At 51.1% G+C, this 13,941-nt stretch overlaps 1 protein-coding gene across 1 annotated transcript in view; it reads left to right on the forward strand.

The window, feature by feature from the left end:
• Positions 1 to 6,226: 6,226 nt before the first annotated feature.
• The window catches only part of FAM120A (family with sequence similarity 120 member A), a 225,659-nt gene continuing 217,944 nt past the window's right edge, over positions 6,227 to 13,941 (forward strand). Inside the window, exon 1 of the mRNA XM_063940739.1 lies at positions 6,227 to 6,894. Coding sequence (XP_063796809.1) covers positions 6,421 to 6,894 — 474 coding nt within the window. The 5' untranslated portion in view covers positions 6,227 to 6,420. The remainder of the gene's footprint in view (positions 6,895 to 13,941) is intronic.

Raw genomic sequence — 13,941 nt, forward strand, 5'->3', positions numbered from 1 at the left:
CCTTGCGAGACTATGGTTCCTTGAGCCCCTGGCAGCCACGTTTGAAAGGCGGATTATGTCTGCCCAACTCCGGTGCCCCCCGGTTTTAGTGAGAGACAAAGGGAAATCCGAGGCAGGATGATGACAAGAGGACCTCTGACTGACAACAGGCCAGGGGCAACAAGCTAACTAACCAAACCAGAAGTATGCGCGGAAAAACCGCCAGATAAAAGGACAACCAAAATCCACTAGTCCGTTACTCCTACCCAGCACCGCTGGATACCAGAGTGGATCTGTGGGAGCGGAATCATCCGCAAAAGCTCCGAAACACAAATAATAAATAATAAGTAATAAAGCGGCCAAGCCGCAACACACGGCTACGCCGTGACTCACGAACACCACTGGATGTTTAAAGGTGCTCAGTCAGGACTCCAGGAACAGATGACAACTTCCGAGTACAGGACAACTGAGGACAGGAACGACCGGGTACAGCAGGACTGGAAACACTCTCAGCAAACAGATACAGCATGCAGGAAGCTATTACCGGCGTCTGTGAGAAGCCCTGGGAGTGTACTTAACAGGGAGTCCTCCAATCAGCTGTTTAGAGGCTGATTGGACTAAATGCCGTGCAGCTGTCTTGCTGCACGGCCAGGAAACAGGTGCCCTTATTAATTTAAATGGACCCAGCAACGGGGAACGCGGTCCGCCAGTGGCGTCCCCGTTGCTAGGGTCCGTGCGGCTCCGTGCGCCCGGCGTCTAGCGTTGCCAGGGAGCCGCCGGCTGTACGCGCACGGCGTCCCTGGTTGCTAGGCGCCGGGCCGCACCGACGAGCGGACCCCGGCGACTAACACTTGATAGAAAAAAGAAAAGACTTAAGCTGGCAAAAGCACAGCAAAGAACTGTGCGTTCTTCGAAATCACAAATCCCCAAGGAGAGTCCAATTGTGTCGGTTGCGATGCCTGACCTTCCCAACACTGGACGGGAAGAGCTTGCGCCTTCCACCATTTGCACGCCCCCTGCAAGTGCTGGAAGGAGCACCCGCAGTCCAGTTCCTGATAGTCAAATTGAAGATGTCACTGTTGAAGTACACCAGGATGAGGATATGGGTGTTGCTGGCGCTGGGGAGGAAATTGACAAGGAGGATTCTGATGGTGAGGTGGTTTGTTTAAGTCAGGCACCCGGGGAGACACCTGTTGTCCATGGGAGGAATATGGCCATTGACATGCCTGGTCAAAATACAAAAAAAATCAGCTCTTCAGTGTGGAATTATTTCAACAGAAATGCGGACAACTGGTGTCAAGCCGTGTGTTGCCTTTGTCAAGCTGTAATAAGTAGGGGTAAGGACGTTAACCACCTCGGAACATCCTCCCTTATACGTCACCTGCAGCGCATTCATAATAAGTCAGTGACAAGTTCAAAAACTTTGGGCGATAGCGGAAGCAGTCCACTGACCAGTAAATCCCTTCCTCTTGTAACCAAGCTCCCGCAAACCACACCACCAACTCCCTCAGTGTCAATTTCCTCCTTACCCAGGAAAGCCAATAGTCCTGCAGGCCATGTCACTGGCAAGTCTGACGAGTCCTCTCCTGCCTGGGATTCCTCCGATGCATCCTTGAGTGTAACGCCTACTGCTGCTGGCGCTGCTGTTGTTGCTGCTGGGAGTCGATCGTCATTCCAGAGGGGAAGTCGGAAGACCACTTGTACTACTTCCAGTAAGCAATTGACTGTCCAACAGTCCTTTGCGAGGAAGATGAAATATCACAGCAGTCATCCTGTTGCAAAGCGGATAACTCAGGCCTTGACAACTATGTTGGTGTTAGACGTGCGTCCGGTATCCGCCGTTAGTTCACGGGGAACTAGACAATTGCTTGAGGTAGTGTGCCCCCGTTACCAAATACCATCTAGGTTCCACTTCTCTAGGCAGGCGATACCGAGAATGTACACGGACGTCAGAAAAAGAGTCACCAGTGTCCTAACAAATGCAGTTGTACCCAATGTCCACTTAACCACGGACATGTGGACAAGTGGAGCAGGGCAGACTCAGGACTATATGACTGTGACAGCCCACTGGGTAGATATATTGCCTCCCGCTGCAAGAACAGCAGCGGCGGCACCAGTAACAGCATCTCGCAAACTCCAACTCGTTCCTAGGCAGGCTACGCTTTGTATCACCGCTTTCCAGAATACGCACACAGCTGAAAACCTCTTACGGCAACTGAGGAAGATCATCGCAGAATGGCTTACCCCAATTGGACTCTCCTGGGGATTTGTGGCATCGGACAACGCCAGCAATATTGTGCGTGCATTACATCTGGGCAAATTCCAGCACGTCCCATGTTTTGCACATACCTTGAATTTGGTGGTGCAGAATTATTTAAAAAACGACAGGGGCGTGCAAAAGATGCTGTCGGTGGCCAGAAGAATTGCGGGCCACTTTCAGCGTACAGGCACCGCGTACAGAAGACTGGAGCACCACCAAAAACACCTGAACCTGCCCTGCCATCATCTGAAGCAAGAAGTGGTAACGAGGTGGAATTCAACCCTCTATATGCTTCAGAGGATGGAGGAGCAGCAAAAGGCCATTCAAGCCTATACATCTGGCCACGATATAGGCAAAGGAGGTGGAATGCACCTGTCTCAAGCGCAGTGGAGAATGATTTCAACGTTGTGCAAGGTTCTGCAACCTTTTGAACTTGCCACACGTGAAGTCAGTTCAGACACTGCCAGCCTGAGTCAGGTCATTCCCCTCATCAGGCTTTTGCAGAAGAAGCTGGAGGCATTGAAGGAGGAGCAAAAACAGAGCGATTCCGCTAGGCATGTGGGACTTGTGGATGGAGCCCTTCATTCGCTTAACCAGGATTCACGGGTGGTCAATCTGTTGAAATCAGAGCACTACATTTTGGCCACCGTGCTCGATCCTAGATTTAAAACCTACGTTGTATCTCTCTTTCCGGCAGACACAAGTCTGCAGAGGTTCAAAGACCTGCTGGTGAGAAAATTGTCAAGTCAAGCGGAACGTGACCCGTCAACATCTCCTCCTTCACATTCTCCCGCAACTGGGGGTGCGAGGAAAAGGCTACGAATTCCGAGCCCACCCGCTGGCGGTGATGCAGGGCAGTCTGGAGCGAGTGCTGACATCTGGTCCGGACTGAAGGACCTGCCAACGATTACTGACATGTCGTCTACTGTCACTGCATATGATTCTGTCACCATTGAAAGAATGGTGGAGGATTATATGAGTGACCGCATCCAAGTAGGCACCTCAGACAGTCCGTACGTATACTGGCAGGGAAAAGAGGCAATTTGGAGGCCCTTGCAGAAACTGGCTTTATTCTACCTAAGTTGCCCTCCCTCCAGTGTGTACTCCGAAAGAGTGTTTAGTGCCGCCGCTCACCTTGTCAGCAATCAGTGTACGAGGTTACTTCCAGAAAATGTGGAAAGATGATGTTCATTAAAATGAATTATAATCAATTCCTCCGTGGAGACATTCACCAGCAGCAATTGCCTCCAGAAAGTACACGGGGACCTGAGATGGTGGATTCCAGTGGGGACGAATTAATAATCTGTGAGGAGGGGGATGTACACAGTGAAAGGGGTGATGAATCGGACGATGATGATACGGTGGACATCTTGCCTCTGTAGAGCCAGTTTGTGCAAGGAGAGATTGATTGCTTCTTTTTTGGTGGGGGCCCAAACCAACCAGTCATTTCAGTCACAGTCGTGTGGCAGACCCTGTCGCTGAAATGATGGGTTTGTTAAAGTGTGCATGTCCTGTTTATACAACATAAGGGTGGGTGGGAGGGCCCAAGGACAATTCCATCTTGCACCTCTTTTTTCTTTCATTTTTCTTTGCGTCATGTGCTGTTTGGGGAGTATTTTTTTGAAGGGCCATCCTGCGTGACACTGCAGTGCCACTCCTAGATGGGCCAGGTGTTTGTGTCGGCCACTTGGGTCGCTTATCTTAGTCACACAGCTACCTCATTGCGCCTCTTTTTTTCTTTGCGTCATGTGCTGTTTGGGGAGTATTTTTTTGAAGGGCCATCCTGCGTGACACTGCAGTGCCACTCCTAGATGGGCCAGGTGTTTGTGTCGGCCACTTGGGTCGCTTATCTTAGTCACACAGCTACCTCATTGCGCCTCTTTTTTTCTTTGCGTCATGTGCTGTTTGGGGAGTATTTTTTTGAAGGGCCATCCTGCGTGACACTGCAGTGCCACTCCTAGATGGGCCAGGCGTTTGTGTCGGCCACTAGGGTCGCTGAGCTTAGTCACACAGCTACCTCATTGCACCTCTTTTTTTCTTTGCGTCATGTGCTGTTTGGGGAGTATTTTTTTGAAGGGCCATCCTGCGTGACACTGCAGTGCCACTCCTAGATGGGCCAGGTGTTTGTGTCGGCCACTTGTGTCGCTTAGCTTAGTCACACAGCTACCTCGGTGCAAATTTTAGGACTAAAAATAATATTGTGAGGTGTGAGGTGTTCAGAATAGACTGAAAATGAGTGGAAATTATGGTTATTGAGGATAATAATACTTTGGGATCAAAATGACCCCCAAATTCTATGATTTAAGCTGTTTTTGAGGGTTTTTTGAAAAAAACACCCGAATCCAAAACACACCCGAATCCGACAAAAAATTTTCAGTGAGGTTTTGCCAAAACGCGTCCGAATCCAAAACACGGCCGCGGAACCGAACCCAAAACCAAAACACAAAACCCGAAAAATTTCCGGTGCACATCACTACTTTGTGGAGATTACAGACCTGTCCAGTACTACGCTCTGCATTTATACATGTATAGATGGCACACCCCTAGTAACGCCTTGTTTGACAGACACTGATGCTCTCTAATAATATGGAGATAACTGTAATGTCCTCTGAATTATATATCTGTCACTAATGCTCATTGGAATGCTCTATGTATTGTATAGTGGTCTTTGTGATGGCAGCTATATATGTATAGGGTGACTAATATCTAGGAGAGGAGACTGCAGGCCTGCAACACTGACTTGAGTGGCCAGGTGCAGTGTCGGACTGGGGCATGTAGAGACCACTGGTGGTATTCCCTGTACCCCTGTGGGTCAGACCAAGCCTGTCCAGGTGTATAACCGGGTGATTTAAATGAGCAGCCCGGGTAACATAACGCAGAGCCCTGCAGGCCACCACTGACCTGACATGCCCGGGTGTTGTGCCAGGAGTATAACCGGGTGACCTGAGAGAGAGCCCTGCGGGCCAGCACTGGCATGAGCTGTCCGGGTGTTGTGCCGTGTGTATAACCAGGTAACATGACACAGAGCCCCGCAGGCCAGCACTGACATGAGCTATCCGGGTGTATAACCGGGTGACCTAACAGAGATCCCTGCAGGCCAGCACTGACATGAGCTGTCCGGGTGTTGTGTCGGGAGTATAACCGGGTGACATAACACAGTGCCCTGCAGGCCAGCACTGACATGAGCTGTCCGGGTGTATAACCGGGTGACATAACAGAGCCCCACAGCACTGTCCGGGTGTTGTGCCGGGTGTGTAACCGGGTGACTTTACACAAAGCCCTGCAAGCCAGCGCTGACGTGATGAGCTGTCCCGGTGTATAACCGGGTGACATAACACAGAGCCCTACAGGCCAGCACTGACATGAGCTGTCCGGGTGTTTAACCGGGTGACATGACACCGAGCCCCAGGCCAGCACTGACATGAGCTGGCCGGGTGTATAACCGGGTGACATAACACAGAGCCCCGCAGGCCAGCACTGACATGAGCTGTCCGGGTGTATAACCGGGTGACATAACACAGAGCCCCGCAGGCCAGCACTGACATGAGCTATCCGGGTGTATAACCGAGTGACACAACAGAGAGCCCTGCAGGCCAGCACTGACATGAGCTGTCCGGGTGTTGTGCCGGGTGTATAACCGGGTGACATGACACAGAGCCCTGCAGGCCAGCACTGACATGAGCTGTCCGGGTGTTGTGCCGGGTGTATAAGCGGGTGACATAACACAGAGCCCTGCAGGCCAGCATTGACATGAGTTGTTCGGGTGTATAACCGGGTGACCTAACAGAGAGCCCTGCAGGACAGCACTGACATGAGCTATCCGGGTGTATAACCGGGTGACATACATAACACAGAGCACGGCAGGCCAGCACTGACAATAAGCTCTCCGGGTGTATAACGGGTGACACTCGCTGAGAGCGCCGGCCGGGGCCGCTGACGGGGGGGACGGGCGTGTTACCGTGTGACGCCATCAGTCACCCCAGCCCCACCTGTTCCGGTTTCCTGTGGCCCCCGCCTCCTCCCCGCACCTCACACACATCCCCGGACATGGCTCTGTGAGACAGCACATGGCGGCCGCGGCCATGCAGAGCCCCCCCAAACCATCCAACAGCCCCCCGCTCCTCCTCCGTCACTAGACACCCAACACTACGCCCGACACACCCGTCATCCCGCAGCCAGCCATGGGGGTGCACGGTTTCCAGGACTACATCGAGAAGCGCTGCCCGGGCGCGGTGGTACCAGTGGAGCTGCAGAAATTGGCCCGGGGCAGCCTAGTTGGGGGCGGGCGGCAGAGACCCCCCCAGACCACCCTCCGCCTGCTCATCGACGCTGAGAACTGCCTGCACCGGCTCTACGGCGGCTTCTACACCGACTGGGTGAGCGGGGGCCAATGGAACCACATGCTGGGCTACCTGGCCGCCCTGGCCAAGGCCTGCTTTGCCGGCAACATCGAGCTCTTCGTCTTCTTCAACGGCGCCCTGGACAAGGCCCGGCTTCACGAGTGGGTGAAGCGGCAGAGCAACGAGCGGCAGACCGGCCAGCAGATCATCAGCCACGTACAGAACAAGGGCACCCCGCCCCCCAAAGTCTGGTTCCTGCCCCCCGTCTGCATGGCCCATTGCATCCGCCTGGCGCTCGTCCGTTTCCACATCAAGGTGAGGACAGGCCCCCTGCGCTGCATCTGTGACATCCCGACAGCCCTGTCCTGCTCCATCCACCCTGTAGCCCTCCTGCATACGTGTGACACCCTGCACCCCACCGCCGTGTATCTCGCCTATCACCCCCATGCAATGTGACCCTCTTGCATATACTATATGACATCCAGGTCTCTCTGTCTGGCACTCTGCCCCTCTCTGTACCCCACTGCATACCTTACATCCAGCCACTTGTCACACATGCTGATTTCTGTATCCCTTACAGTGTAATGGTAACATCTGGGTGATAGTAGCCTTCTCTGTCAGTGTGACCTACTGATACTGTACACCTCAGTGTTCCAGTGTCCCCCCACCCATACTGCAGTGTTCCAGTGCGACCCCCACTACTGTACAGCTCAGTGTGCCAGTGTCACCCCCCCCCCTCCATATTGTATTGTACACCTTAGTGTACCAGTGTGTCGTCGCCCCCCCATACAGTACACTGCAGTGTGCCAGTGCCCGCTCCCCATACTGTACTGTACACCGCAGTGTGGCCCCCAGTACTGTACACAGCAGTGTGCCAGTGTCACCCCCGGTACTGTACACCGCAGTGTGCCAGTGCGACACCCCCCCCCCCCCTGGTACTGTACACCGTAGTGTGCCAGTGCGATCCCCCGGTACTGTACACCGTAGTGTGCCAGTGCGACCCCCCGGTACTGTACACCGCAGTGTGCCAGTGCGACCCCCCCGGTACTGTACACCGCAGTGTGCCAGTGCGACCCCCAATGCCTTATACTCTGAAGCCATATGCATCTTTGTCAGAGCTGTAATTGGTACTTGGGGCAAGAAGAAAAACAGATGCTGTATAGTTCTCTGTTTTGACCAAATGACCTAAATGATTAATTTCCAGCTTCACACCCCGCGCACCTACCCTCCTCCTATACAGCCCTGAACTCCTCATATTGTGATCCCATACAAAGTACATCTATATTATGAGATACTCATCGGAACTGAAACATCACCAAGTTACTATAAAGTTATCTGCTGAATTTACCAAGGAGGGACAGCAGCACACATAGCCTTTAAGCCACGGTCCCTCCATTTCCGACAGCAGCCGCAACCCCAATAAGGTTTGCAAAGCTGTCAGATCTACCAAGCTCCGGAATGTCAAGTATTTAAGAGTTTGGCTCCGCATATAACGCCATCTTAAGATTTAGCTTTAGCACATTGTAACCTATGGGCTACATTTCACCAAAATTACTGGGAGATGTTTCACCCGGAACACTCCCTGGCAGTGGATGCCGCGCATGCACAGACTTCCCATTACAGGCGTGAAGAGACCGCTAATGCATTCACTTCACAACAAGCACATCACGGGGACAGGCTCCTTTTGGAGCCGATGTAGGTTTATATCGGTACAATCAGGTGGTATTTCATTTCTTATTGCTGCTATAAGAAATTACAATGATCTGGTATAAACCCAGTATAATTAATAAATATACCCTTATAACTTATAGGAGTGAACGTCTAACTCTTTCCATATAACTTTAAAGTGCCATGCACAGGAAAAAATGGCAATAATATTGGAGTACGGAATAACCCTCAGCGTTCTCGTGCCATATAACTTTTTACTCTTAACATATTATCTCAGCATATTTTCTCTGACGTCCTAGTGGATGCTGGGAACTCCGTAAGGACCATGGGGAATAGCGGCTCCGCAGGAGACAGGGCACATCTAAAGAAAGCTTTAGGATCACCTGGTGTGCACTGGCTCCTCCCCCTATGACCCTCCTCCAAGCCTCAGTTAGATTTTCTGTGCCCGACGAGAAGGGTGCACACTAGGGGCTCTCCTGAGCTCTTTGTGAAAGTTTTAGTTTAGGTTTATTATTTTCAGTGAGACCTGCTGGCAACAGGCTCACTGCATCGAGGGACTAAGGGGAGAAGAAGCGAACTCACCTGCGTGCAGAGTGGATTGGGCTTCTTAGGCTACTGGACATTAGCTCCAGAGGGACGATCACAGGTTCAGCCTGGATGGGTCACCGGAGCCGCGCCGCCGGCCCCCTTACAGAGCCAGAAGAGCGAAGAGGTCCGGAAAAATCGGCGGCAGAAGACTTTCCTGTCTTCAGATAAAGGTAGGCGCACAGCACCGCAGCTGTGCGCCATTGCTCTCAACACACTTCACACTCCGGTCACTGAGGGTGCAGGGCGCTGGGGGGGCAGCGCCCTGAGACGCAATAAATCGATAGAAAACCTTTTATGGCTAAAATAAATGCATCACATATAACTCCTGGGCTATATGGATGCATTTAACCCCTGCCAAAACATACAAGAAAACGGATGATAAGGACGCCGAGAAAGGGGCGGAGCCTATCTCCTCAGCACACTGGCGCCATTTTCCCTCACAGCTCAGTTGGAGGGAAGCTCCCTGGCTCTCCCCTGCAGTCACTACACTACAGAAAGGGGTTAAAAAAGAGAGGGGGGCACAAATTAGGCGCAGTATAAACAATACAGCAGCTATAAAGGGAAAAACACTTATATAAGGTTATCCCTGTATATATATAGCGCTCTGGTGTGTGCTGGCAAACTCTCCCTCTGTCTCCCCAAAGGGCTAGTGGGGTCCTGTCCTCTATCAGAGCATTCCCTGTGTGTGTGCTGTGTGTCGGTACGTTTGTGTCGACATGTATGAGGAGAAAAATGATGAGGAGACGGAGTAGAGTGTCTGTAATAGTGTTGTCACCCCCTGGGGGGTCGACACCTGAGTGGATGTACTGTTGAAATTGCGTGACAGTGTCAGCTTTGTATAAAAGACAGTGGTTGACATGAGACAGCCGGCTACTCAGCTTGTGCATGTCCAGACGTCTCATACAGGGGCTCTAAAGCGCCCGTTACCTCAGATACAGACGCCGACACGGATACTGACTCCTGTGTCGACGGTGAAGAGACAACCGTGATTTCCAATAGGGCCACACATTGCATGATTGAGGCAATGGAAAAAGTTTACACTCTTCTGATAATATAAATACCACCAAAAAAAAAAAGGGGTATTATGTTTGGTGAGGAAAAACTTCCTGTAGTTTTCCTGAATCTGAGAAATAAAATGAGGTGTGTGATGATGCGTGGGTTTCCCCCCGATAACAATTGATAATTTCTAAAAAGTTATTGGCAGTATACCTTTTCCCGCCAGAGGTTAGGGTGCGTTGGGAAACACCCCCTAGGGGGGATAAGGCGCTCACACGCTTGTAAGAACAAGGGCTCTACCCTCTCTGGAGATGGCCGCCCTTAGGGATCCTGCTGATAGAAAGCAGGAGGGTATCCTAAAATGTATTTACACACATACTGGTGTTATACTGCGACCAGCAATCGCCTCAGCCTGGATGTGCAGTGCTGGGTTGGCGTGGTCGGATTCCCTGACTGGAAATTTGATATCCTAGATAAGGACAATATATTATTGCCTATAGAGCAATTAAAAGATGCATTTCTATATATGCATGATGCACAGCGGAATATTTGCCGACTGGCATCAAGTATAAGTGCGTTTTCCAATTATACCAGTAAAGTGGTCAGGTGATGCGGATTCCAAACGGCATTTGGAAGTATTGCCTTAAAAAAAAAAAAAAAAAAAAGGGGATGTACCCCAGGTCGCCTCTCAAAATAAGATATTATCAGGCGCAGTCCTGGTTGGCAAGCGGACAAAAGAGTTCCTCTTTTCTGCTCGTGACAGAGGGAGAGGAAAATGGCTGCAGAGATCAGCCAGTTCCCAGGAACAGAAACCCTTTTCCGCCTCTGCCAAGCTCTCAGTATGACGCTAGGGCTTTACAAGTTCAGGCACGGTGGGGGCCCGTTCTCAATGAATTTCAGTGCGCAGTGGGCTCACTCGCAAGTAGACCCCTGGATCCTTCAGGTAATATTTCAGGGGTACAAATTGGAATTCGAGACGTATTCCCCTCGCCGTTTCCAAAGTCTGTTTTACCGACGTCTCCCGCTGACAGGGAGGCAGTTTTGGAAGCCATTCACAAGCTGTATTCCCAGCAGGTGATAATTAAGGTACCCCTCCTGCAACAGGGAACGGGGTATTATTCCACACTATTGTGGTACCGAAGCCAGACGGCTCGGTGAGACCGATTTTAAAATCTAAAATCTTTGAACACTTACATACAGAGGTTCAAATTCAAAATTGAGTCACTCAGAGCAGTGATTGCAAACCTGGAAGAAGGGGACTACATGATGTCTCGGGACATCAAGGATGCTTACCTTCATGTCAAAATTTACCCTTCTCACCAAGGGTATCTCAGGTTATGGTACAGAACTGTCACTATCAGTTCAGACGCTGCCGTAGGGATGGTCCACGGCACCCCGGGTCTTTACTGAAGTAATGACCGTAATGATGATATTCCTTCGAAGGAAGGGAATTTTAGTTATCCTTTACTTGGACGATTCCCTGATAAGGGTGAGATCCAGGGAACAGTTGGAGATCGGTGTAGCACTACCTCAGGTAGTGTTGCGGCAGCACGATTGGATTCTCAATATTCCAAAATCGCAGCTGGTTCCGACGACTTGTCTTCTGTTCCTAGGGATGATCCTGGACACAGTCCAGAAAGAAGGTGTTTCTCCCGGAGGAGAAAGCCAGGGAGTTATCCGAGCTAGTCAGGAACCTCCTAAAACCGAACCAAGTCTCAGTGCATCAATGCACAAGGGTTCTGGGTAAAAATGGTGGCTTCCTACGAAGCAATCCCATTCGGCAGATTCCTCGCAAGACTTTCCAGTGGAACCTACTGGACAAATGGTCCGGGTCGCATCTTCAGATGCTTCAGCGGATAACCCTGTCACCAGGGACAAGGGTATCCCTCCTGTGGTGGTTGCAGAGTGCTCATCTTCTAGAGGGCCGCAGATTCGGCATGCGGGACTGGGTCCTGGTGGCCACGGATGCCAGCCTGCGAGGCTGGGGAGCAGTCACACAGGGAAGGAATATCCAGGGCTTATGGTCAAGCCTGGAGACATCACTTCACATAAATGTCCTGAAGCTAAGGGCCATTTACAATGCTCTAAGCTTAGCAAGACCTCTGCTTCAAGGTCAGCCGGTGTTGATCCAGTCGGACAACATTACGGCAGTCACCCACGTAAACAGACAGGGTGCCACAAGAAGCAGGAGGGCAATGGCAGAAGCTGCAAGGATTCTTCGCGGGGCGAAAAACCATGTGATAGCACTGTCGGCAGTTTTCATTCCGGGAGTGGACAACTGGGAAGCAGTTTTCCTCAGCACGACCTCCACCCGGGAGAGTAAGGACTTCACCCAGAAGTCTTCCACATGATTATAAACCGTTGGGAAAAACTCGACAGGTATTGCGCCACGTCAAGGGACCCTCAGGCAATAGCTGTAGATGCTCTGGTAACACCGTGGGTGTACCAATCAGTGTATGGGTTCCCTCCTCTGCCTCTCATACCCAAGGTACTGAGATTGATAAGATGGAGAGGAGTAAGCACTATATTAGTGGCTCCGGATTGGCCAAGAAGGAATTGGTAACCGGAACTTCAAGAGATGCTCACGGAGGATCCGTAGCCTCTACCTCTAAGAAGGGACCTGCTCCAGGAAGGACCTTGTCTGTTCCAAGACTTACCGCGGCTGCGTTGACGGCATGGCGGTTGAACGCCGGATCCTGAAGGAAAAAGGCATTCCGGATGAAGTCATCCCTATCCTGATCAAAGCCAGGAAGGATGTAACCGCAAAACATTATCACCGCATTTGGCGAAAATATGTTGCGTGGTGCGAGGCCAGTAAGGCTCGACGGAGGAAATTCAACTGGGTCGATTCCTACATTTCCTGCAAACGGGAGTATCTATGGGCCTGAAATTGGGGTCCATTAAGGTTCAAATTTCGGCTCTGTCAATTTTCTTCCAAAAAAGAACTAGCTTCAGTCCCTGAAGTTCAGACATTTGTTAAAGGGGTACTGCATATACAGCCTCCTTTTGTGCCTTTAGTGGCACTTTTGGGATCTCCAGGTGGTTTTTGGGTTCCAAAAGTCACATTGGTTTGACACACTTAAATCTGTGGAGTTAAAATATCTCACAGAAAAAGTGGTCATGCTGTTGGCTCTGGCCTGGGCCAGGCGCGTGTCAGAATTGGTGGCTTTATCCTGTAAAAGCCCTTATCTGATTTTCCATTCGGACAGGGCGGAATTGAGGACTCGTCCTCAGTTTCTCCCTAAGGTGGTTTCAGCGTTCACCTGAACCAAACCTATTGTGGTGCCTGCGGCTACTAGGGACTTGGAGGACTCCAAGTTGCTAGACGTTGTCAGGACCCGGAAAATATATGTTTCCAGGACGGCTGGAGTCAGGAAATCTGACTCGCTGTTTATCCTCTATGCACCCAACTAGCTGGGTGCTCCTGCTTCTAAGCAGACTATTGCTCGTTGGATTTGTAGTACAATTCAGCTTGCACATTCTGTGGCAGGCCTGCCACAGCCAAAAATCTGTAAATGCCCACTCCACAAGGAAGGTGGGCTCATCTTGGGCAGCTGCCCGAGGGGTCTCGGCTTTACAACTTTGCCGAGCAGTTACTTGGTCAGGAGCAAATACGTTTGTAAAATTCTACAAAATTGATACCCTGGCTGAGGAGGACCGGGAGTTCTCTCATTGGGGGCTGCAGAGTCATCCGCACTCTCCCGCCCGTTTGGGAGCTTTGGTATAATCCCCATGGTCCTTACGGAGTTCCCAGCATCCACTAGGACGTCAGAGAAAATAAGAATTTACTTACCGATAATTCTATTTCTCGTAGTCCGTAGTGGATGCTGGGCGCCCATCCCAAGTGCGGATTGTCTGCAATACTGGTACATAATTATTGTTACCAAAAAATTCGGGTTATTGTTGTAGTGAGCCATCTTTTCGAGAGGCTTCTCTATTATCATGCTGTTAACTGGGTTCAGATCACAAGTTGTACAGTGTGATTGGTGTGGCTGGTATGAGTCTTACCCGGGATTCAAAATCCTTCCTTATTGTGTACGCTCGTCCGGGCACAGTATCCTAACTGAGGCTTGGAGGAGGGTCATAGGGGGAGGAGCCAGTGCACACCAG

The sequence above is a fragment of the Pseudophryne corroboree genome, chromosome 9 (genome assembly GCF_028390025.1).
Source record: "Pseudophryne corroboree isolate aPseCor3 chromosome 9, aPseCor3.hap2, whole genome shotgun sequence".
NCBI classification, from domain to species: domain Eukaryota; kingdom Metazoa; phylum Chordata; class Amphibia; order Anura; family Myobatrachidae; genus Pseudophryne; species Pseudophryne corroboree.